This window comes from Motacilla alba, chromosome 6, assembly GCF_015832195.1.
Source record: "Motacilla alba alba isolate MOTALB_02 chromosome 6, Motacilla_alba_V1.0_pri, whole genome shotgun sequence".
NCBI classification, from domain to species: Eukaryota; Metazoa; Chordata; class Aves; order Passeriformes; family Motacillidae; genus Motacilla; species Motacilla alba.
Genome location: NC_052021.1, coordinates 22,869,136 through 22,895,514, shown reverse-complemented (window position 1 = coordinate 22,895,514; position 26,379 = coordinate 22,869,136). Strand labels below are relative to the sequence as shown.

Sequence of the window (26,379 nt, the reverse complement as noted above, 5' to 3'; positions counted from 1 at the left end):
ACAGGTGGAAAAGAAGAGAGTTTTCTTGTCAGCTTCGTTTTGCCAAATCTGAAACTTTTATTTCTGTAGCAGGCTCTAGTAATCAAAGACGAGGATTAACTTTTGTGGTGGAGGTAGCAGCATCTTGTTGAATACAGAAATGTCTCTATAGAATGTCAGAAATTTGCATTTTGTTTTAACTGAAGATCCTGGCCATAAAGAACTACATCTCAGGGTTTGTCAGGTGAAGCGGACGAGCTTCTGCTTGGTTTTGCAGAAGTGAGCATGCGTGTGAGACGTCCTTGGTCTGGGCTAAAAGCTCTGTCCTGGGGAGGAAGGTATGGGTGTACTGTGCTAGGCAAATGGAAGCAAAAGGGAGTGCACTTGAGGCTGTGCAGTATGGATGTGATCTCTGTGGACTGAGATTACTTTTGCAGAAAGGTGAAAATGCAAAAGATGTTAAAGGTATGCAGTGATGGAAGTCTGTTGTGCCTATGAGACAGGCATGAACTTATTCTTCAAATTACTTTTACATTATTTTTTCCTAATGTTTATATTTTTTGTGTTACAAAGCAGAATATTTGTCAGAGAAGCATTGTCAGTGTATTGGTAGGAACAGTTGTGTCTCTAAATTTCCTTCAGCTTGTTCATATACTTTTGTGTTAGAAGTTGATGTTTTATTGCTGGAAATACAGTGTAAGTGTGAGCAGCAGTACATCATTTCTGGTTATACAGGAGGTTAGAGCTACAGTCTTGGGGTGGGCAAACTGCATGCTCAGAAATGTGTTTGTGAGAAATACATTTGAAGGAAATTGTTTGGCTTTGGAGTCAGTGTTTGCTGGTGTGCATAGTTCTGTCTCTAATTGGGAAAGATATGGGGTGTCCAGTCACAGACTCCATCAGCATGGAGACGCTAAGCCTGCTTTGTATTCACCCCTCTCACTCTGCCAGTGGCTGTGTGAAGCCTGCCCGGGGGCTGTTTACAGTGCACCTCTAAAGCAGAATCCTAATTTTGGTGACTAATAGCCAGAGCATGTGGCTCCAGCACCCCCCGGCTGGCAGCAGGCTCTGCCCTGGTTGTGAATGTAGTTAGGTGGCCCCCAACTGTTTACAAGACAGCAGAGGTGAGATCTTTGATTGACAAGTCAGAAATGCATTAGATCATTCCTGTGCCAGTCTCTGGTTCATGCTGTTAAAAATGTCAGCCTCTCCAAGTTTGAATGGCAGCCCGAGGGCCTCAGAAGCTTTTTGTTTTCTGAGATGGAAACACAAATTGGATGTGTGCCTGAGCGCTTCATCCTGGGCTGTAATTTCATCTTTTAGCTAAGAACCACAAGGTACATGAGCAAAGCACCCTGTAAACAATAATACTGGGGAAAAAAATAAACAAGGTCGTGTTTCTGGTACGTTGATCCACTGGTGTCCTGACCTCTATCACGTTGAACATCTCCACTCTGATTGCTGTTCCCTTTGGCATTACAATGAGAGGAGATAGACTGACACAGGAGGCAAAGATTTAAAGTTGCAGTGCTGTTGCACATTCCTTGTATTGGCTATGAAATATTGAACTGCCACAATGTGACACCTGGTTTTTTCAGCAAAGTTTCTTGTTGGAGGTGTTCAGCAGCAGTCTTTTCTGTTTCTCTTCATTTTACCACTTGGCAGGAGCAACTATAAAGGCATGAGAGACAATAAAAGAATGAGCAGGAATGAAGCCTAATCGCATTTTTGTGTTTGACTCTAGCCCCATTTGTAGCTCAGACTTTTGGGAGCTGCACTGTAGAAAGACCACGATGGTTAGCCTGGCTGAAGATTTCTTTAAATAAAGTGCCCACTGACTGCAGAAGAGCTTTTTTAAACGTATTTAAGATTTATCCCTCTTTAAATCTGGTGATGTTGTCTGGCTGGTGGTGTCACCTGTGCAGAGGCTGGGTGATGCTGGGGAGCCCACCAAACCGTGTGCTGCAAGATCTTAGCTCACGGGTAGTAACAACAGCAAGAGATGTTTTGCTCCTTTGAGGTGGCAAAGAAATGAAGGGGACTAGGAAGGAATTTTTCTTTGTGGATCAGTGGGATGGGTTTGGTTGTTTTTTAGTACATCACTAATTTCTTAATTTAATTGAATAATTCAATTTAGTAACAGAAATCGGCATTTGTTCTGCACCCATATTGATCCTCAGAAGTTCCGTGTGCTTTTATTAGCTCTTTAATCTGAGTATCAAGAAGTGTGACAGTATCTCACTGCGAAATACCCCCTCAGTGTGTTCAGCACAGGGATTAATTTAAACTGCATCTTAGCTACAAGGCCTCCCCCTCCTTCAGCCTCGGTAGCGATGGTCCGGTTACTACTAATGTGCTTTTCCCGCTGAGGTGAGGGCAAGGTTTCTAGCACAGCAGCACCAGTTTGACTGTTGGGTTTAAAAAATGAAAAAAAACTCATCCGAGTTTTCCTTCGTCCCTCGTTAGGAGTCAGGAAGGTGTGTAAAGCCGTAGTGACAAACGGCATATGCAGCGCCGCGTTGGAGGCATACAGGTATCTTTAAAGCTAGCTCCGGTTCCTCAGGATTGCGAACATCTGCTTGGAGGTATTGTGGAGCTCCACAATGCACTAATTGAATTACTCTTTTCTGGAGTTGCAGGCTGCGCTAATTGAATTAGAAGGCGGCTGTGCGTGTGCGCGCTGCGGGGCGGGGCGGGGGCCGGGCCGTGGCGCGGACTGTGCTGCGCTCCCCCGGCCGCGCCCGGAACTGCAGCCCCGGGGCTGAAACAGCACTGCGGCCGCTCTTCGTGCGGCTCCAAAGCCTGCATCTTTGCTCCTTTCTGTGGAGATAGGAGCCTCTCAGGGTGCCCCGCTCCAAGCCCCTCGCACCAATCACAGATGGTCCAGTGCGTTTAGATCCGGCCTAGTCCCTGTAAATCGCCCCATTATCGCTTTGGATTTGATAGCTCCACGGGCAGGGAGGAGGACTTCGGAGGGAGCCGGTGGCACAAGAACAAGTTGTACCTATTTGTGCATAAATGGCAAAGAGATAACACCAATAATTTTAATTTAAAAATGCAAATATGGAATTTTACCGCAAATTTGGCGAAGTCATGAAATACTTTCTTACCCACATCTAAATTTAAGCCAGTGTTAGAATTCAGTCACTCTTAGGAAATAGGCAGAGATAGTTCTGAATAATTCTGTATAAGGAGAAGAAAATGAACTATTTCTTCTCTGAAATAAGGTGAACACATGAAAAATTTCAGGGAATCAACCCAAACACTTTCAGTAGAAATGCACTTGCTAAATCTTAAAACTCACAGCTTGAAGAAGTGCTTTCCTACACTGTGTCGGGTAGATTTCTCATTTCCTCTGCTTTCTGTTGGCTGTTACTTACATAGCATGTAAAAATACTCAGAAATTCTCTTTCCTGTATTCCTTCCTCTACAGATAACCAGATGACTCACATTTCATTTAAATATCAGCTATTTTCACTCAGTTTTATCTGTGTTTGTTAGGTCATTCTCATAAGCATAAACCATATCAGAAACAAGATGGTATTTGTTTTGCTTTAATGGTTTCTTATGTTTTGTTAGATTTGAAATAAAAATAATTTGCTAGAATACTCTGGAAACTGAGTAATATTAAACTTTCCTTGTGAAAATACATAACCAATACTCTGGGATATGCATGATTCTTTTTTATGATGTTTGTATACTTGCCCTGTGTCTGGTGATGTTAAACAGGGCTTCTAATTACCACTAAGAATTGGCAAAATTGCTGCTAAAGTTATTTAACAACCAGCTGCCCCCAGAAATAAGATGCAGATTTTTTGTTAAATAGATGAAACAGGTTTTTGTTGCTTTTTGAGGAGAATTCCCATAGAAGTTTATACTTTGCAAATTCTATTTTTCAGATTTTATATATGTTTATAGTTGTTTCTCTCTAGCATTTTATTTATATATTTCCATATTTAAACATATGTGTATGTGTGTGTATAAGTTTAAAAAAAATCAGGTTGTCAGTCTTCTTGGCTCCCTTTCTAAGTAGTCAGGTAGACTGCTTCTAGTAGCCATTGTGAATGAAATATCCGAGTATCTCATTGATCATACCCAAGTATTTATTTAGGGCTCATGTCTAGTTCTTAAATGACTACCAATAAAATTTGGTACCATTGTGGAATTTTCTAAATTGTGTCTGTGTATAGCAAGGTCAACCATCGCTTTTTGCCTACCTTCTACAAAAATCCCTGTGACTTATTTTCTCAAAATACAACCGTATATCCACAAACAAAGGAAGCAACTCTTCATTCAGCCAATAAAGCTGCATACACTTCTACTCTTTCAGGAATATACCTTGCTGTTCTGTCACATCTTCAGAGTAATAAACTGTGCAGCAACCCTTTGATGTAGGTAATAACATTTGACCTTGCAACGCAGTACATTCCCTTGTGCAAATGAAGACAAACTTAACACGTTGATGTTGTGGTGGTTGTTCGTTAAAAAAACCAAACACACACACACACAAAATTGGTGTGCAGGATAACACACTTACATCCAGTGCCTTCTTTTGGTGAAAGTCAGAAGTGAAGATGGTTGTGGTGAGATTGTCACCTTTAAAATAATGTGAGAGTGAATTTGGTGCTGCCTTAAGAGGCTGTAAATGGGAAAGAATCTATTCCATCCAGTGTATAGAGTGCTTTTAAAATCAATCTATTTCTAGAAACTAAATTGTCCTGGGACCAGCTCTTGATATAAAAATTCATAGAAACCTGTTTTTCCGAGTGTGGTAACTTCTTGCCATAGTGCTGTAGTGTTAGAATTCACATTGGCCAGGTTGTTCTGTAAATTAAACAGTGACAGCTTCCCTCGGGGGAACAGCCAATGTATTTATGATGATGTGCTGATTACACAAAATACACTGCAAGCAGAAAACAGCTGCAGAGAACAAACCTCTTAAAAGAATACAATTACAAATAGCACCCTCAGTATTTCTAGTGGTGAGAGCAAAATACAGCATGCTAATGCAGGCTTCTAGTTTGCTTCCAAAGAAGAAAAGAGATCTACAAAGAGGAGGCTGAAGTATGGTTGGATGCACACACAATGCCAATGTGGAGCGGCACATAATCCCCTCCTGAAGGTGAAGGACAAGAACACACCTCAGGCCTGCTTTTTAGCTGTCCTTGTTGCTTAAAATTCCTGTGACTGCAGCTCCAACAATGCTGGCTGGTGAGGTGTTGGGGCTCTCTGGCTTGTCGGTGTTTTGACTGCTGTGGTTCATACCCTGTGTCCTGGTTAAGAGCTGAGATATGATTAGATGACTAATTTGTGCTACCTACCAGTATGACCCTTACAAAGCAGATCGTGGGAGATAGTATAGGGGGGGAAAAAAAATGACCCTGGTTTAAAGCTGAGCTTTCTTTTGCTGCTAATTATTGCTTTGAGGGAACTTTTGGAAATAAATTCCAATTGTTGTTTGCAGTAGCCTGCAGTGCTTGGTTTTTAAAAGGTTCTTGTTTTGTGTGTGTGGGGCAAGGTCTTGTATAGTCCAGTTTAGGATAAGGTGAAATTTGAAACATAATGTTACTGGAAGATGGTGGAGGTGGGACTGTGATTATAAACTCAGGACACAGACACATGAAGAGAACAAGGTCTTCAGCTGGAAACGAGAAATGAGAAGTAACTGGAATTGCTTTGCGGCTGTATGCAGGAGAGTTGTGATAGGGACCACTGTGGTGGGATTTTCTGTAAGAGCTTGTTGAAAATGAGTAGTACATGGCAGTGGCAGCTCCCACAACTGCTAATATCTCACTTTGGAGGGTTGCAAAAGCAAAAAACCTCTACAGCTCCACAATACATTATTTTTTGTCTGAGTTGATCTGTCACACTTAAATCGTTAAAATATAACATTCTACTTTTGGCTATGCCATGTATGTATGTGGGAGAGTGAAAATACAGAGAATGCCCTTTCCATCCACTTTTTTAGAGTCACTGATAGATAGATATGATGCCTTTGAAAAGTCTGGAATTACTGGTTTGGTGTCTTTGTTATGTTCTGGGACTGTATCAATAAAACATATTTCAGGCAAAAAACCCTACCTGTTTAAAATGAAGAAATGTGGTCCTTTCAACATACAGATCTGATTTTAGAGCAGATGAGCTAAAAGCATTGTTACTCTAATTTGGAAGGACCTAATTCACTAGCTTTGAAAAAGTACCAAGTTTTCCAGCTATGGACTGCTGGCTTGTACTAATAGACTGTTATTCATCTGTCTGTATTTTCTTTAAATCGTTTTTGAGCCTCTGTGTGTTGTCCTGCTCTGCTTACATGTATCCCATGTGGCAAGAGGGAGTTTTGTATAATCACCCTGCTTTAATCAATAGAATAATTGATAAACCAGATAAGATTTAAACTGATTACCTCCCCGAGTAGAACTCCCTGAGGGCCTTGGACTCTCTTAATTTTGACATGTATGTTGTGTACCCCGTGGATGAAGTGCAGTTTGAATTATCTGTTTTTATTTGCTTAATGATGGGGAGGGTGTTAAAGTCAAATGTTTAATTAACCCAGCAATGGGCTGCGCTGTCACTTACACACACATCCAGCTGATTGAGATATCTCACCGAGAATACTGAATAGGAATGATAATGTGGCACTGAGACGGAAGATTGCTTTTTCAATCCATTTGCTGGGTCACTGCTTTGAATGTCTTACTGGATGAAAGGCATTCAGCCTGGAAAAAAAATTCAGCATTTAAGTACATTTTGTTTTCCTGGCCCCTTTCCACCAAGAAGTTAAATAAAACAGATATGCTGTAGGTTTAATAAGCCATTCATGTTGTAGCAAAAAAAGCTGCAGCTACTGGATCTCAAATAGGTGGTGGTCTAGAGCTGTATCATTTCCTATAGGAACAAAATGTTTGCCAGCCCCAAGGTATCTGAAGGTGAGAACCTATGTACATCTTTATCTTTCCTTCTTTGGTTGCTTGGCTACTCGCCCTATTTGATGGTCTCCAAAGCATGTCCAACTCTTTTTTCTTTCCCAGTGCAATGAAATTTAAAACAATACTTTGTAACTCCTTGTTCTAGTTAAAGAAAGTGGTGTTTTAGAGTTGGAATTATTTTACAGTGGTAGAGCCTAGTAGTGAGCTGTTAAATTTAAATATTGTAGGAGGGGCTGTTGTGTTGCCACATTTAAATTTGCTCTAGCCAAGTCAGGAGAACCCAAGGGTTTGTTTCTTGGGTGGCAGCTGTTCAAAGGCTGCAGTGCTTGCTAGCAAACATAATATGCGGTGCCTGATCTGTAACTTTTGATTCTTTCATTAGAAGATTATAAATTTTTTTTGCCTAATGTGATTGAACAATCACACTTCTTTTTCATATCCACAGTGAGGTTTTTCAGCAGCACTGTGTGGAGGTAAACACACCCTGTATTGGAAGCCAGCTAAATTTGCCTCCTAGTCCAGTGGTGTGATTGATGCTTCTTGTAATAAATGTAGCTTTGGAAGCTGGAAAAAGCACCGAAGCCTGACTGTATGGACTAATTACTACTGTGAGGCACATTGGAGAGGTGGAGCTGTGTCATCCACACTGCTCCATGGTGACTCTGTAGGTACTTTGAACCTATTCCAGATTGAAAACCAAGTAGCTTTGGCTGCAGGGTCACCTGGCTCACAGTGTCTAAGACAAAGATCTGGGTGCCTCCACATTCCGTGGTGTAGACAGTGTGCTGTGAATTCCCATCAGTCTGACACTGCAATGAGATTACTGAATCCCCATTACAAGTGAGCTGCTTTAGGGAGGAAACTGTGCCTAAAAAGTTAACAAGTTTTGTTCTACTTTGCTGTCATTTTTACTTTGGACAACTTGTGCTTCATGCCTTTATTTTGTATCTCATTTTCCCCATTCCTGCAATAAAAAATAGGAAGGAGTAAACAAGAGTACAGCGAGATGAGGATGGTGTGGTTGATTTAGGAGTTTGGGAGTGAGAATGCCACAGGCTCTGAGGAAGGGATGTGATGACAAATGCAGGTATTTTGTCTGTTTGACAGGGAAGCTCAGAATGAGAGGTTTTGGTAAAGGAAAATTATAATAATGAGTGTAGATGATGACCAGGGATGAGAGGCGAAGGGCTTTTATAGTCAGTCCAGTGAGATGGCATTGGTTCTTTGAGAGAAATAGTTTAAAAAGTTAGAAAATAGTGCTTGAAGAATTATGATGTCTGTATAACTTAGATCAAAGTTACAAGGTTCTTATATAGCTTGAGTTAGAAGATATCAATATAACCTGATATATCTATATAACCTAAATCATGACCTTTTATATATCTGTATAACCTGATACCTATATAATCTGAATCATAGCTTTTTATACCCATATAACCTGAATTATAACTTTTATACCTATATAACCTGATATAAATAACTTTTTATACAATGTAATAGCTGGTATATGATTAGCTAGCTGCTTAATGCTGAATAGACAAAAAAGAAGAAAAAAACTTGCCTGGTAGATAGCTTTAGAGACAGATAAGTGTAGTACTAATGAAAAATTGGCAAGTGCAAAGCCAATTAGCCACAAAACAAAGAATTTAGGCCAGTTAAGACCAGACAGACCAAGGAACACTGTAACTGTGCTTGCTCCAAAGACAGAGTTGAAAAGTTCAGATGTGAAGAAGACCTTGGAAGCCTTCATCAAAGGCCCCCGACCTCCCCAAGTTGGGGCGGCGCAAGCGCAGTGCAGCAGAACTGTCTGATAACCATGAGCTCATAGGATGTGAATCAGTTCTGGTGCCTGTGTGACACTACACTATGTTGTAGTGACACAGGGACACGAAGCAATACTCATTGCGTAGCACAGCACTGGACAGAGGTGGGTGAGTTAGGCAGAGAAATCCCCCTCACCATCAGCACTGCAGTAAACGAATACCTGCTCTAGAGACATCGGTCTATGGGGTTTCTTTCCAGCCTATCTTTTGGGCGTCAAGGGCATGAAATCTGCAGCAAAACTAGACACTTTTACAACCAGTTTGTAAGAGCACTTGCAGCTCCTATGCAGATGAAGCTGTAATAAATATTGTACAAAGAAAGTTAAGCTGTGTCTAGAGAATTTTAATAAATAAAAAGTTTTTTTAAAACTCTCCCTGGATCTGTTGGCTCTTGCTAACTCTTGTTAGTACAAGAAATATGTTTTTGACGTGTATTTTGAATGTTGGCTTATATTCCAAGCCTGTAAAAGCTAACTTTGTGCTGTTCCCCCCACCCTGCATGTAGGGGAAAGAAATCAAGAAAACATCTTATTCCAGCATACAAAATCACTGATAAAAGCCTACGATTCATGAGCATGGGAGGGAAGAATGCTGTGAACTGTGAATAAGAGTGTATAATTTCAAACTTTAGTACTTTCACACTCTGGGATGAGTGTTGAAAATGAATTTTTGTGGAAGGAATGTAGCAAAATGAAAGCAACAAAGAAGTGAGAGCCGAGCCTGGATTGATTCAGTTCTTTTCTAAAAGGATTCTGTTGCATGCAAAATCCTTCTTCCTGAAGTATGTGTGGCACAATTCAGCAGTCTAGCAGAAAAATTTAACCCCAGCTGAAACTGTTATAAAAGAATTATAACATGAATTTAAAAGATGGGAGAAATTACTACTGTTGCCCTGAAGAATAGAAAGGGAAGAATACTGTTTTGTTCAACGTGAGGAGCAGATGTACAAGGGTAAATCAGTAGGAAGAGGCAAACCAAAGCACAGAGATAATAAGATTCAGAGCAAGTCCTGACACCAGTCTTACATAGGTGATCTGGTTGAATATTTGGAAGTATTCCCATATTATGTGTATTGTAAGGTTAATTGGATGTTTTCAGCTATGCTCTTTTGGGAATGTGTGCTTTCTGTTCCTTAAAAATATGTAGATGGCTTTGAACTACATAAAATTTTGGAGTACAAGATGTACGCTATAAAATAATGCATAGAAAGTGCTAGCTATAAAAATATGTGTATACCTGTGAAGGTGCTGATCAATTTGTGCTATTTAGGAAAGAAAATTCCAAACCAGACCTGGCTGTGAAGAAATGCAAATAATAAAATTCAACTAGAGGTCCTTGAGGCTTCTTAAGCTCTAACCTTGTTATGAGGAATGGGGAAGTCAAACTGCCTAATGCAGATGTCTGTGAGTTACAAAAATAACCAGATGTCCTGATTAGCAGAAGCAAATGTTCTTCCCTTAATCCATGTGAAATTATATTCAAAGGCTCTCCGGATGTAATGTGTGTGTAAATAAGGGACCAACAAACATTGGAATAGAAAGAGCCATTGGCCAACTAGCTTGCAAAGCTTGAAAGATTGAATATTAAAAACAAATTTGCCACTGCTGACTCTCTTAAATTCACTGAACAGAACTGTTAAGCAGGGCTGCTTCCTGGGAAACATGGAAAGCCTGTTCTCATTAGCTATTTTCTCTCTCTCTCTCTCCCTCTCTCTCTTGAAAAATGTGGATGAAATGAAACTAGCTTTTTAAAATTCTCCTAAATGACTTGTTCCTAGCATCTGTATTTTGGGGGGGGTGGTGGGGGGGGGTGGTGGTGGTTTTTTGTTAGCTACATCTAGATTTTTGCTGTTCGAAATGCATCTGTTCATCGGATCTTTGATATTTGTGCTGGGTTTTGGTGTTTTAATGTTAAACTGAATTTACTGTTCTAGTAATGCAGACTTCCCACACCATTAAATTACCCTTTATAGCCAACAAGTAATGACTAAGTTAAAGAATGTCATAAGAAGCTTTTCTGTATGTTATGAAATTCTGCTATCAAGTCTCATTACTTTGAAAATTTATACTTTCCCAATTATTAATTTGAATGAAAAATTAAGAAAACCATGAAGGATCCATTCTACAGATGTGAAAAGCAGAATTTTGCCCTGATGGTTGAAACTTTGGTTTTCATCATCAGTGTTAACATGGAGGCAGACCAAGTCAGGACTTGTGTGAACATGAATGTATGTGTCTGGTCAGAGGTGTAGTGTTGTACTTCCCATTTTCACTGCTGTCAGAGATTCAGTTTTAAGAATTTAAGTTTTAGTAGGTACCTGAGCTGCTTGGGCATGAATTTCAGCTTGTAAATGCTTCAGGTAGGGGGTGAAGTCTTCACCCCCATGACAGGGCATTTATAAATGTATTGGAGGAAAAAAAAGCACCAGGCTTCTGCACCGCTAAGATAATAGATATAATAAACAGAATAGACATGCCAGTCTATAAAGCAGACACTGAACTGGAAGACCTTTTTAGTTTATTCCTTTTCTTTTTCTGTTACCAGTCAGTGCAAGGCAGGCTGCAGATTCTCTGCCCTCCCGTCATTCTAATGCTCAGCCAAAACCCCTTGCAAAAGTACCATTTAACTTTAAACTGGTAAGAGCTGGGAAACTTGTCTGTGCCTTCATTCCAGGCTGAAGTCACCCCCTTGTGCCTACACATTGCAATTTATGGTGTTCTCCAAAAGGATCTAATCTCAGTGAATGTTCAGAGCAGCAAATGCCAAGGAGGAATGGGTTCTGATACTTATCTCTGCATTTTCATTGCTGTGGATCTCCCTGTGTGTTACAGCTGTCATTTTTGTTTTATGTACTGAACAGCAAAGAATTGCCTTCAAACTTGCAGCTTTCATACTTATTCTTCTCAAAGAGCATTACCAATCCTAAGGACTGGTTTTATCTATTGTAGTGACTAGCCAAATAAGTGTGAATTTGAATGTTTTGGATCTCATAATAGGAGAAAAAGGAGAAGCTATCCTTACATGTTTTTAGTGTATCTTAGACACTTTTTTTTTAACAGTAATACTGCTTCAGGCTGACACTGGCTATGCCAGGATTCATCCTAGCACTGTTTGAAATGGCTGAGATATTTATAAACTGACAGAGAGCATTTATAAAATGAGGATGCTGACAGTCCCTTAACGATAACAATGGACTTGGACTCATCTATCACTTACAGAGGTTATTGGAAAGGGAACATAAGGCTTCTATGTGCCTCTGGTCTTAGACTGGCACTTATTTCCACACATAGCTCTCTCTTTTCAGTCCTCTCTGGCTGACATCGGCATTAGGCAATTACAGCTAATTTCTTCATACCTTTACCTGATGATGCTTTATCCTGTTTTTTGCAAGACAACTAACTTTGCAGCATCTTGGAGCAACACCCTCATTCTCCCAAATTCCCTCCTTAGCAAGAGGAACATCCTGACTTCTGGCAAGCTGCTGGCTTGAACTGGGAGAGAAGAACAGTGTGCCCTGATTGACAGACTTAACCCGGGGCTGGGCAGGGGTTAAACAGGCCTTCTGCCTCCTTTTACTTTCATACAGCACCAGTCTGCAGACAGAATGCTGATGTACCTCTTTATTCAGTGGCTCCCTCTTGACTGAGAGAGTACCCTTCTGTCCTTGGTGACGAGGACCAAGTGCAGCGCAGGGACACTTCCAGGAACATGAAAAAGGATGTCAGTTATTTTCAATTTCTGATAAAATGCTGTGTTCATTCAATGCACTTAGGAGCTTGAGGGTCAGGTCATATCAACAGTTTGCACTGGAAAAGAAAGGAAAAATGCACTATTTCACTGGTGTGTGCTAAAGCATCTATTTTAATGTGGCGGCAGAAATACTGAGACAGCTATGTCTGGCATCCAGTTTGCCCTTGGAACATTTACTCTACTCTAACTGTTTGCACACTGTGTTCCCACTGTATTATTTGCTTAGAGACCTAAAATACCCAAGTAGATTTCCTACATGCAGTTGGATCTGCTGATACCACTAAAAGCACACTCTGCACACCCAGGCTTCTGTTCGAACTGATGTATACGCACGCAATGGCTGGAGCGAGACTTGATTGGCTTGAGGGGGTCTATTTATCAGGGAACTCGATTAAAATACAGACTGCACATGACATCAAATTTGTAATCATTTTTCCACAGCAAGCAAGCAAGCATTCTCTGTATTGGATGCAGGTGTTTAAAGCAATAGTGTGTTTTAAGGGCCAGTGCAGCACAAATTCTGGCCTTTGGGATAAAGACAAGTGTTTTGCCTGCATAAACAATATATTATTTTTTTCCCCTCCCCGAGGTCCACACACACCTAGTTTCCCTCAAGCTCATCATCTCTGTCAGGTTAATCAATAGGCACCGTATGGCAGAGGGTCAGTAATCAGTGTCATCGTGCCTTTAAATCGTGTTGAAAATTTGCTTAAAGCCTGGGCCAATTAACATCGAGATGATGAATGGATGGGTAGATGGGAAGAGCCTGGCGCTCAGGGGCTTTGTGAGAAGGAGATGCTCAGCTGTTGAGCAGCAGACACCAGCGAATAAAATCAGCCATTCATGTGAGCTCAGTCCACCCACTCTTAATGATAATGTCAATCTAGCAAAATATATACACATTGGAGTTGTCATGAGTTCATAAATCAAAGGAGTTTGTCAAAGGCATTCAGATTAACGAGGCAGCAGCAATAACAAGTCAAATTTGCATAGAGAATTGCCCGAATCTCAGTAAATTATGATCCTGTTTTTCATTTGATTATTTGCTAATGTCTCAAGAGGGAGAATGATTATATTAGCATGCAAAATCTACTCCAGAAGTAGAAATCCGAGGTATAGCAGACCAGCACACGATGACAATTAATCAGTTTCTGCATACTAGCATAAACACGCAAGGCCCAGAAATGAACTCCTTTTTTATTATTATTTCTCCTTGCTACTGATCCAAATGGTTCAGCTTGACAGAGACTTTATATTGCTTTAACAGTGTTCTGAATTGTGCCTGCAGGCAAGACATAGTTATGCAGCTATAACCAACCTATCCATCTGCCAACCAGATTGGAATTCTCCTATCCAAGGCTTCCATTAACCCCCACTGACAGCTCCAAACAGGATTAAGAATTTGAAAGCATAAAAAATAGTTGTGCTCTTCACATAGACACACTCTTCTCCCCCACCCCCACCTCCGTACACTTGGAAAAAAGGCTGTGTCTGTGCTCTTTTATAATTAGTGCAGGGCAGAACGGCATCAAAGAAAGCCTCCCCCAGTTGGCAGGGGTTTGATTTCCACCACGAGTGAGGCGGTACTAAAGGTAGCTCTGCCCAATTGGTAGTCCCTGGGAGTGCATTTCTCCATGTATTATATCTCATTCCCAGCAGTGTTTTGTTGGGCTGTGTACACAAAATACTGCATGTCATCTCCTGTCAAATGCTTCAGTCTGGGGATTTTGTATGCATTGTGGCATGTTGTGTTTAGTGGTAGAGGAGGCTTCATGGGGAGAGTTAAATAGTAATAATTCTGTAGTGGTCTTTAAGACAACCTGCCATGGAGTTATATTCTGTTAATTACAGGCTGAAGTTTTAAATGCAAATCAGATTTAAAAGGATCTCATTACAGGCAGTAGCCATTTTAGGAAAAATGAGCTATGGAAGGCAGAGCCCCTTAGCAAGAATCTTCTGTTAGAGACAGATTTTCAAGGTTACAAGAACTATGAGCTTGGGTTTCCTGACTTCTCAGTACTTCCCCTGTCATTGTGTGACCTTGGGCAAAAAGAAAAAAACTTAATTATTTTACCTGTCTGTGGAAGGAGGGCAGTGCTTTGGAGACTTCAGCATCTAATCTTGCCTGTATTTGTTCAAAAGAAGAGACCCTTACATGCAAGCACAGACACTTTTAGCTAGTCCAGCTTTAGTCAAGAAGGCTTGCCTGTGGAAAGTAAAAATTTTCCCTGGTGGAAGGGAGTTTGTATGGCTTTTCAGCTTTCCACGTGCACTAGTTTTCTTTGCTTCTTTCTCCCTAGCAAATTCCATCGTTCCCCTACTATGTATGAAGTACAGTTGCTGCAGATCTTTAATATTCCCAGTGAGTACACCCAACTTACCGTCTGGATACCAAATGCTTCTTTCCAGGTCTGTGCCCGGGACGTGCATTTTAGTAACCACGAGAGGGTGCTCAGAGCGGTTCTCCCTTTGTCTGCCTCTCCTGTGGCCGAGAGCATCGCTGGAGTCCTGCTGAGACAAACCTTATTCTGACCTCGCGCATGTTTATCCCTCCTCCCACCTTGTTCAGCAAGGAGAAATATATAGATGTACCGTTTCAGTCGATTACGTTATGCTCTTCCCTTGGCCATGGCTAAGTGTTGCCCTGTCAAGTGAAATTCACTTCCATGCAGCTACAGTTAGTCCTGAAATATGCAGGGTCCTGTAGCTGCACCTGGATTGATAGGTTTCCTTTTCCTGAGAAATGAGCGGGAGTTATAAACATCTGTGCTTTTTCTTCAGTGTAATGCTTTCCAGTCATTCTGTCTTCACCAAGCGTAACTTACTTGCCGACAAAAGTGCATGAGCAGCGCTCCTCTTTAATAGTCTGCTATCGGAGCTGCTGTGTTGGTGCTGTAGAATGGTGAGACACCAAGCTGTGAACCACCATATGCACTTGGCAGTCTTTGTCTGGTCTTTGTTCAGCCAACCTCTTAGCCTTGCCACCTATAAAGATAATGAATGCAAAATGGTCCTCTGCTTGCTCTTAAAATTAGATGCTCAGCTTAAAGAAAAAGTAGATAACTTGATGCTTTGCAGTAACCAGAAATTTCAAAATAAGGGCTAACAGTTCACCAGCAGTTCCTGCTTTTTGATGTTTGTGTGAGGGAGGATCCTTAGTGGCTTTGAAAGGTGAGAAGAATGCAAGATTCACTGTCAAAGAGAGATTATTTGGAAAGGGGAATCGTTCTGACACTTACTGTAGGGAAGGGGTTGGGTGTTGAAAATGAATCCAGAAATACTAAACAACCCTTTACCCTACAGCCACAACAAAATGCATTTCCTTTAGTAACTCATCTCAGGTTCTTACAGTTTTCACTCCTGACCTTTTTTTTCCCCAAAGCACACAAATTAAAATCCTAACTTGAATGAACCACTTACTAAACTAAATTTCATGAGAGCAGAAAAGAGCAGATTTAATGTCTGACCTTCCTTTTTGTATATATGCGATTCTGACTTGTATGTTTTTATGATCACAGTTCTTTCAAAGCAGGATTTAATGTAATAACTTGGTCCTGACTGTGACCTCATACAAAAACTTTTAAAAGCTGCCCTCTTATAGTGATTTATCAGGCCTGTTTAGAATTGATTTCCGTTATAAAACCGTGGTTACAGCATTCCAAATGTCATGGTGCCTTATAGGTTCTATATCTTGTTAAAAAAAAAAAATCAAAATCACTACTTGGTCTGCAAGCCTTGATTTACTCCTGACCAGTTTATGACATCCCAAGTGGGGTTTTACTGTTGTGTTCGTCTCCCTCCACCCCTTGTCTGCCATTTCTCAGCAGCTTCTGTCCCCGCCCTGTGTCCTGGCTGTCGCTGTGGCCCCGTTGCCCGGAGCAGTGAGTCCCAGCACTGCCGTGGGCACACGCTCCGCTCTGCCGATGCTTCCCGCGGCCGCCGTGCTGCTGCTGGCCCCGCGCTGCCGCTGCTCGCCCGGCCCCGCTCCTGCTCTGCCAGCACATGCCACTCGTGTCTCCTAGGTGTTGGGCTGGAAGCTGTCTCTGTGAGAAGCCAGGCAGAGCCATGCTCAGCAAAGGACAGGTTATTTGGGGGACGGGTACGGAAAGCAAACTTCTGCTGTAATAGATGCAGTCCTGAGCTTGTCTGCAAGTAACTGGAAAGCCACCCTTTTCCTGGCAGAGCTCTCCCTAGGCAGTTTTTCCACATCTCTTTAAAACCTGTTTAGTTGCTCACTACTGCATGTGTGGGAATGTGGCCTAAGGCTATGAATTCTGTGGTGATCAAACTTATTTTAGATGCGTGTGTGGGATTCCCCCAAAGCTGGCTGTCATTTCTCCCCAGTGCAGTAGCTGAACCTGTGCGAAGGAACGCTGTCTTCCAGAGTAGCTGACTTTGGCAGTGAGGTCAGGATTCTCCCCACTGCATCCAGCAGTTTTTAACCAAACATTTGCAAGAGACTATTCATGTCGTGGTATGACAACTATAGTTTGCCTTAAACCAAGCAATATTTGGTTTTAATCATGACAGTGGCATGACAAAAGTTTCCTGGTTGTATTTTTAACTCACGCTGGAAAAGCCCTTGCATTTCTTCTCTACATCCTCTTGTCTGACTGATCTTTTTTTTGGAGGTGGCTTACATTTTGGAGAATCAGTCTTTCTAGATATGGTACATGTATGTGGAGTCAAGCAGCAGGAGAGAAGAACACAGCTCTATTATCATACACTACCTACACAATATTTGGGGGTGTTTTTGGAAGGATTCCCTGACAAACTCTTTTACAAGCATTTAGCTCCACCATAATTTCTCTATGGTTTTAGGCAGCCAGGCAGACTCAGTGCAATTAGTGATTGTTAGGCAGATTGAAAACATAGGGGTACAGAGAACAACAGTTGCACCCATTAACAACCTCTTGTTTTCAACAGGTTCCACTGTTTTAAACGGTTATTCTGGGGTGTTCAGGAGCACCAGTGTTGCCATGCTGATTCAACCACCATTTCAGCTTTTGGACGTGGCTGTTATTGGTAGTTTCAGAATAAATCCCTAAAGCACAAGCTTCTTCAGTAGATACCTGCGCAGTGTTGCATTGTTGTGTTGAGGAGGAGAAATTCTTTCTCTGCCATAACAAGCTGTTTGGCATAAAAGTACAAGTTAGCCTCCAGTATGTGTATATGTAAAATGCTACAGCCTGTGTAGGAAAAATATTCTGTTTCTTTTCTCCTCGCAGAGTAATATTAGGGATAAGAATTGAATTTAAGCTTACTTTCTTTCACAGAATTCCTCTGAGAGAGAAGACTGTAATAATGATGAGCCCCCTAGGAAGATCATTCCTGAGAAGAATTCACTTAGACAGGTATGTGATCAGTCTCTTTAAAAATGCGATAAAACTTTCTAGCTATTTGAATCCTTAAATGCTTCTGGAAGCTGAAGTCTGGCTTGTGCTCATGGAAATCTTTTGTTTTCTTCTTTGAAGTCTGAGCAAGTCACATTGTACCCAGGAAAATCAGACACAGAGATTTAGCTTTCAGGGGAGTTTGAAGAAATATATGCTTCAGTGTAGTTCAGTCAACTGTGACTTTAGTTTTACCTTTCTCCAGTTGGTGTTCATCAAGATCTCTTCAGCCTTTTCTTCTGTAATTGTTCCTGTCTTGTTTGTAGTATATTTTGCCTTGCCTCAGATCAAGACTCTCAAAATGTTGTACAACAATTAAACTTTTTATTGCCCTTGAAGGTAAATTTTCTTGGAGATTATATCCAGTTTAAAAACCTCAAAAATGATCTGTTCTTGTTTCTTTTACATTCATATGAATTACTAATGGGTAAAAAGGAGAAAGGATGGTTTACTAAAATAGTATTTCTTTGTCCTTTATATATAGCAAAGCAAATTCCTTACCAATTCAAAATAATTCCTTTTTGTAATCCCCGTGGCCAACAAAGGGAGGCTGGCATGTGCTTTCTGGGAAATTTGAGTTTAGTGATTTCTGATCCATTTTCACTTTGGTCTTTCTCCCCACTGCAACCTTCAGGCAGCTGAAGCAAAATTATGTCCATGCCTTAGCTGCCTGAGGTTACTGCCTGGTGTATCAGAGTGAAACCATTGGTGAATGTGACTTAAGTGAATACCCCAGGCCATGCATTGCAACAGCTGAGGAATTGTTGCATTTCCTTCTGCATCTCAGCCACAGGAGCAGCAGCCTCAGGCTGAGGAATAAGATGGCACAATCCTGCCCCACGTCAGCTATTTCAAGGAGAAGTTGTGGATCAGATCCATAGTAAAGGAAGATGTATCTTTTTGATACGTCTTGTGCTCAGAGTTGTTTGGTTTGTGTGGTTGGTCTGTGGGTTTTTTTGTGCTTTGATAGGAGTGTTTGATTTTGTGGGAGGAGGTGTCGTGTGAAGGACTGCATACATGTGACTAAGACAGGTCCATCTAACAGATGGAGTCCATGTAAGTCTTACAGACATGAGCCAGTATGCTGGCATAATGGCTGAGGTCCCATTTATAGCTGAGGAGGATTACCTTGCAGAATTGATTAAGTATGTTAGATGAAGCTTAAACTGTGTCTCATGTTCAACAACAAGCAAGAGCTGGAGGAAGAGGGCAAACCTACTGAGTCCCTACTGTGTATCCCCAGGAGAGGAAACAAGGTCCCCAGCATGCCAGAAAGTCAGGGGGGTTTATCTTAGAGTAATATTATCCACGGCAAGCCACAGGTTCTGCAAGAAGAGGTATATGACTCTTCTTCAAAAGAAGATTCAGAGATGTTAATTAAAAAGAATCATGAGTTACTTTGTGTGTCTTCTCATCACACTGAGTTCTTCCTCATAGTTATTGATTGAGGAAACAGATATTTGCAAACTGTATTATACAGATAAGGAAGGTACAGTTTCTTGAATGGGGTTTCCATTCTGTTGTATCTCAATCTGCAGAAGTATTCTTAGTGTCACAGGAAAGCTGTCTTTTCCCTCAGGCCTACAATTCATCATAATCCAGTAGATAGCAGGAATACAACTGAAAAACCACTTGTAGTGTCCCAAGATTTCATATTGGAAAGAATTCAATGGACATCGTTTACATTGAAGACGGTTAGCCGTGTTGCACAATATTGTTGAGACGTTGTGTCGGTCTCCATCTTTGTGTCCAGTCCTTACAGTGACAGATGCAGGACAAAATCCTTGGGTCTTCAACTGATATCTGGGGCTTTTGTGTTGAGAAAGTATTTGTGAATAAATTCAAGATGTAGTCTTAATCTTAAAGCAAGCACCCTCTTGTCTAGATCATAGGAGGTGGTTGTCCATGATTTTGTGCCTGTTATGGAGGGAATTCTGGTTCTTTACATAGACAGAAATAAAGCTGTCTGAGCATTTTGAAAGCTCGGATTGCTCATCTTCTCCATTAGCAATGGACAGGAGCAGTGGAAGTTTTCTGGGGCTCTCATTGCAGAAGTCAGACACATTTAGCCATGTGCCTAAATACTCACAATCAATGAGTAATGCTTACTGGAAAGATCTGGATCTCCTATAGGAAGGTGTGCAGAGTGACTGCTATGTCTTACATCTATCCATGCTTTGTAGAAGCAAGAAAATGGGACCTGCAAATGCTGTCAAAGCAATAATACACAAAAAATGCCTTCTGTTTTACTGGAAAGATGCTAACTTGGTAAATATTGTGTGAACAGTTTTGTATTTTTTGTTCCTCCCGTAAGACTCCTTTAATATTTCATTATTGGGGAACATGGACCTACATGCACAGAGAAATCAAGTGTATAAGGGTAGGAGTCTGTTTATTTAAATGGTCTTTCCAGTGAACGTATCCTCATATTTAGTGCTTTTTGATTAGTCTTAGGAAATTAATGAGATGCATCAGACCACTTCAGGGTGAGTACTATGTCTTGACATGTTCAGCTGCTAACAAGTTTAAGTAAAGGTACATTTCCTTTTCTTGCCTTGTTTGCAGTGCTGTTATGCAGCCTTAGCCATAACGTTTACTCAGGTGGGTTTGTGATCAGATGTTCCAGAAGGTGGAGGTGTTAAGGAGGTGTAATGCTTACTTACACATCTGAAGTTATGTGCAGGAACTGAAGACACCCATTGCTCAGTGCTGTGGAACTCTTAGTAAGAGAAATATAATTTTGCTGTTGATTAAAATGGTTTATGGAGAAGGGTGTCTTCAGAAGTCTCAACAAGTGGGGCTGTGTTGCTGAATTGCTGGAAGTGGAAGGCATGGCCACTGTTGGGTGCATGTGAGGGCAGCAAGGGAGAAAAGACAAGGAGATTAGCACTCGCAAACAGAAGAAGGCAATGAACTTGACACTGTTTGCTGGAACAGCGAAAAGATCTAAGCTATGACAGACTTTGGAATATGGACACAGACATTCAGTTTTCGTTCAGTGCTTGATCTGACAAAATTAAATTTTGAAGGGATAAACTGAAAATCATAGTATGAAAACAGATGAGAAAAAAACAATGACAAGTGGCAAAAGTTTTTGGCAACTTTATTTAAGCTAACAAACGAATTTTCACACTGCAAAGTTATAAATTAATTTTAATAGGCTGATCCAGATGGTCCATTTGGAAAATGGATAGCTTGATCTGTTGAAAATTAAACTAAATTTATCTCTCTCATACTTCAAACTGAAGTAAGCGTGAGAAGAGTGCCCATTAAGTCCAGCTCATACAGATGGACCGGCAGGTCACACATGGGACTAATCTGATTCATTTTAAAAATAAATGCATGAGTTATTGAATCAGGTTCCTGTTTCAAGCCCTGCATGTGAGCGTGTGTGTGTGTGCTGCCCTTTCAAAGGGACTCGCAAATGCTTCAGTGCATTTTTAACCTGTGTGTTTCCATTTTAATTCAACTTCCTTGCCAAAAAACATAATTAGTTTTCAGTGCCTATCATTTAGTGTTAGACCCAAACACTAGATTGATTAGGTCAGCCATTTGTTATTTTAAGGGCTATGTCTCCATCCTTCATTTATGAAGAACATGAGCTCAATAGTCTTGGGGAGAGAGCCGGCCTTTAGAAACTGGGAAGGGGAAACTCTCTGGGGGCCCCTCCAGCCTTTTAGCTTCTGGGTGTTTTTAACAGAGCCATGAATGCAGATTTGTAAATTTATTGCAGTGCCATCTGGTTTTTTTGCAGGAACCGTATTATTGTTGGCTCGTATCTGTCTATTGTGGTGGTCACTCCCCGAGAGCTTGCCCTCATAGTCCTAAGGAAAGTGATGAATAGTGAGGGTCAACATGAATAGGTCACAGGGCAGCTGTCCGAGCCTGCCCTGAACTTGATTACCCTACTGGTTTTTAAAGAAGATAGGCACAATGCCGGTTGTTTAAAACCCTCCCTCCCTTCTCTTCACTGCAGCAATAATGAAGTGCCTTTTGCTGCTGTGGTTCATCTGTGGGCGAAGGTGCCTTGTGGGGAAAAGCTGGCAGCAGCAAGGCTGCCACAGTGTACCTCCTGCAAACCTCACATTGGACTCTGCTGTCTTTCTGCAAGCTTCCAGATGGAAGTCCGGGGGAAAAAATCCCTGTCTGTTACCCCATTCAGACAAGCCCCTTAGCATTTTCAAGAATTCTCCCTCTTATGGTTTTGGCACAGAATATTACCTCAATTCACTCTTACAGACTTGAGATAATTTTCTAAAATTACACGTAGCACCTAAAACATGCTCTGGGCACTATTTCAAAGTTAAAATAGGCACAGTCTGATCTTAAAAGTTTAAAGCCAGTACTCAAGAAAACCATGAGAAGCAGAAAGTGGCTGAAGAAGGTAGAGCAAAGGGAAAACAAGAAGTAGCAATTGTTAGTGGTTTACTTTCAGCTGGCAGCCTCATCCTGCTGCTTAGGGCTCCTCTCCATGTGTACTTCTCTGCTGCAAGAGTGTTTCTGCCATGCAAGATTGAAGCCCTCTTCTTGAATGATGCATGGTGTGAAGGAAGAGAGGGTTCTTCATCTCCCTCCGTCTCTTTGGGGAAGATGCTGCACTTCAGATTTGCCTTCTGTTGGAGAGCTGTCTGAGGCAGGGCAGTCCTAGTCTATGAAGTTATCCTGGTTACCTCATCTTTAACACGACGCTCGGTAATAAGGAGTTGCTGATTGAAAAGCCCCCTGAAATTGCTAGAAGTACACCTTTAGCCTTACTTGCAAGATTATGCTTTCTTTTAAAGTTTTTTTTTGCTCATTATTCTCAAACAACAACAACAAAAAATAATTTCCATTCCTTTGTGACACTTAGTGCGTGTTAAAAAGCTAGCCAAAGCGGGATGTGCTGGAGTCTAAGTTACAATGGGAATGCTGCCTTGTGGCAGAAAGGCCACTGGGCTCTTTCAGCATTAGTGCTAATAGGAATCTGTCACCCCGCCGCATTGCTGCATTCCTCTGTAATTGAGTAAATTGCAAGTGTTGTCTGCTCCCCCCTGCCCTTTGTGTCCATGTCCACTTACCATCCGAAGAACGTGGGCAGTGATAAATAAAGCACTGAACAGGGCTCCCAGCTCTTTGAAAGCAGCGTGTTGCCAGCCCCCTAGTTATATTTCTTTAAGTGTTTATGTTTTTCTGTATTCTTTCTCTTGTGTGGCTGGAACCCTGGGGATCCGAAGCCATGAGAGAGGCCAAGAAGCTAACAAAAGTAGCTGTCCCCTTGTTAGCTTGTTCCTTTCTTCTTTAAAAAACAAGATGAAAACCATCTGGCTCAGGGCATTACATTTTCCTCCCCCATGCACCTCTATAGATTAAGAGTTTCACCTGCAGTGAGGGTTTACATTGATTAGGGAGGGAGCAGTAATTCAAGCCTCCATCCACTTCAGTGGTACTTTGCAGTCTTTAAAGGTGCTGACCCATTGAGTTAAACTGTCAAGGGAGGATAAAAAAGGATCTTCATCCCAGGAGGTAACAGCTGCCAGGTTTTCAACACCTTGCACGCTGCTGGAAAAATGTCACAAATTGTCAATGGAAAGAAAAATCACTTGGCTGCCATCTTCCCTTAATGATACGCCTTATAAAATGAAAGATTTAAGGGTTTAAAAATCAGCAAGTAGCTGTTAGGGGGGAAAAAAAAATCCTGGGGGGTTTTGAACAATGGGCCCAACAAGATGTATCTTGAAAGACTGCGAATAATGCATCCGAGTTAGAACAACTGGGTCTGATTGGGATGACCATGGTTATGTCTGCACAGTGGGACAAGAGGGAAGTGAAAGGAGCAGCACAGAAGTCTAACATTACCATGCCTGTATAAAAAAAAAAGTAGGAAAAGTAGTCTGATTCATAAGCCAGTGAACTGCAAGAAGACATACTGTATTTCTGCTCTTCTGAGGACAATTTGTTTTCAAGCAGCTACCAGATGGCTAAATACCACATTTTCTTTTTCTTTTTTTTTTTTCCCTTCTTTTCTTTAACAAGAGATCTAGTTTGCCTTGCTCTTTGTTTTTGTTTGTTTTAATGCTTTTACGTAGCTGAACAACCCTGTGGTGTTGGGCATTGTGGCATACTCCTTTTTGTGCTTCTCCCCCTTGTGCATTGATGGATGAGTTAAAAAAAATCTTCAGCTTTAATGTAATTTCACGTAACAAGCATATTGGACTAAAGCTTTTTGTTTGCATTGTCTTGAGGTTTTTTGTTTTAGTGGCCTTTATTTTTCCATGTTTGTTTTAGGTAAGTCATTTTAATTGTACTGGGTAATTAGAAGGTACACACAGCCAAGGGAGCTTTGTTATGGTAATTGCTCAAGAAAACCCACTCCCCAACTGCCATTGCCGTGTGTTAAGACACGTCTTCCCTCTAGTGGCAATATTAAGGACTCTGGCTTTCACAGTCAGCAAGGTGTAATTGCAATATGACAAACTGTGCTGTAGGGAAAATCCTGTAAATGATCTAGTTTTTTGTTTGGCTAGTCTTTATTTTGTCTTATGACTTTCTGTGGAGACTATCCTTCCCAAGGCTGGGCTAGGGAAAACAAAAATTTTGTCTTAAGAAAATAGTCGAGGCGGATCCTGGGTAATGTCTTACAGCTTGACTTAATCCTAGTCTTCTTTTTAATTACCTGTTTATAAAAACGTTTTTAAATTTGTTAAGATTATTTAATTCTTTCCGAAGAAGCGCCTCATTTGAAATAAATAAATAAATTGCATTTATTTTAAATAGTCCATGTGAAAGACCTTTAAAGGGTAATTAATACAAGTCTCCTAAGACTCTAACTGAGATGAAAGCGATCTTTCCAAATCTGCTGGAGTGATTTGTTTATATAACTTCCCACTTCTGCTGAATTCTTCAGAGCCTAATAACTTTTTTTTCTAACCGTTTGGCAATTTGTGCTTAGCTACAAAAGCCCTTGTTCAAAAAGAACAGTTTAATAATCTTTTCCCTGAAAATGACTTGAAGGGAGGGTATGGGTTTTGTCTTTTTGCTGCGTTTTTATTAGTGTTATCTTTCTCTGATAAATCATGTAATTACTAACTATTGGGGGGGAAATCTTATTGAACTCCTGGGTTGCAGCTTCTATTAAAAAGTCGAGCTTTGTTCAGAGACTGGGGATTCTTGGAATGAATGGCCAAAGAAATGGATTGCAGTTGGTAGAAAAGCTGCGCATACATGAAGTTCTGCCTGGGGTTCGAGGCTTCAGGCTGGTGCTCAGTGTTCATCCAGAGCTACACAGACAGGAGCAGAAATGTTTATGTGTTTGTGTCAAAGAGCAGGATCATACTTTCTTTAAAAAGAAAAATGTAACCAAAGACACTTACGGAATGAGATCAGATACAGCTCTATCTTTAGTGAACCATAGTCCAGTGCCTCTGTGGCATTTTAAGCCTTTGGCTGAGAGTGAATACAGCTTTGTGGTTCCCCTGCTTCTGACATGATTTGGTGCTCCCATATATTTGTAGGTTTCTTTTTTTCTTTCATTAGAGCTTGTTTGGCTATAGGGCTGCTTAACTCTCTTCTCAAACGGCTTTTGCAAGGTTAAAGGAATGCAGCTTGGTAACAAGTTTGTGTCATTTTAAATATATACCTTCTAGTAAATAAGGAGGAGTCTTGCAATCAATCCCTTTTAGTGTGTTATATGTTTCACCTGACAACTAAACCCTCTATTGATTAACCATTACTTTGTTAGATAATCTTGTGTCATTGAAGCCAATGTAAAAATTAAACTCTTTAAAATGTTTTACCCTAGCAGCAGTGTGAAAATTGAAAACTTGTTCAGAATTACAGCCAGCTTCCACAAAGAGGGTAGTTTTCAACAAACTGGTTTATGTTTGCATGCTTTATATGCAATATAAAAACATATTAAAGCACTCCAACGCAAAGCTATCTGCCTGTAGCGTTGAACCAGGCTACCATTTCAGAATACTTTTCCTTGATGAAGAAACCTCTTATTTTGATGAAAGGTGAGGAGAAACTTGAACAGTTTTGGTGCAGATTAGATGAGGTATGTAAAAGGGTCAAGCTTTAAAGGTGAACTAGAGAAATATCCTTCTCTAAGGCTTAGTTTTGGCTTTGATTTTCCTGCTTTTCTTCCAGGTGAGTCAGTGTTCCCATGAGCGTTGGAACAAATGGAAGGAGGTACTCTTATGTTGCTGTGTAGCATCAGACACCATCAAATGTTTCACCTAACATGAAGGGCTCTACATTATCACTTGATGATATGACATTAATTCTGCTTTCAGAATTCACTAGTCTATTCACTGGACCTGTTCACAGTAACTATTAGTGTACGAGCAATATCAGATGAAACCAAATCTCTGTGTCCAGCAGCCATTTTGTGTCTCTCAGTAGCCAGTAACTGCTGCCTGCAAAAAGCATTTGGAGACTACCGTGTAGTACTGCCTTGACCAGATATTCTCCAAGCTTCTCAGGACCTGGCCTCATGAGCCAGATGCAGCTTCTTTGTAACACTGGCAGTAC

General features: G+C 41.0%; 1 protein-coding gene across 11 annotated transcripts in view; it reads left to right on the top strand.

Annotated features, from left to right (window-relative positions):
* The window catches only part of BTRC (beta-transducin repeat containing E3 ubiquitin protein ligase), a 115,448-nt gene that overhangs the window by 30,854 nt on the left and 58,215 nt on the right, over nucleotides 1-26,379 (top strand). For 8 of the 11 annotated variants that reach the window (XM_038141746.1, XM_038141741.1, XM_038141750.1 and 5 more), the window contains one exon: nucleotides 17,755-17,832. The exons of the other annotated variants lie outside the window; for them this stretch is intronic. In XM_038141746.1, coding sequence (XP_037997674.1) covers nucleotides 17,755-17,832 — 78 coding nt within the window. The remainder of the gene's footprint in view (nucleotides 1-17,754; nucleotides 17,833-26,379) is intronic. 11 annotated transcript variants of the gene reach the window in all.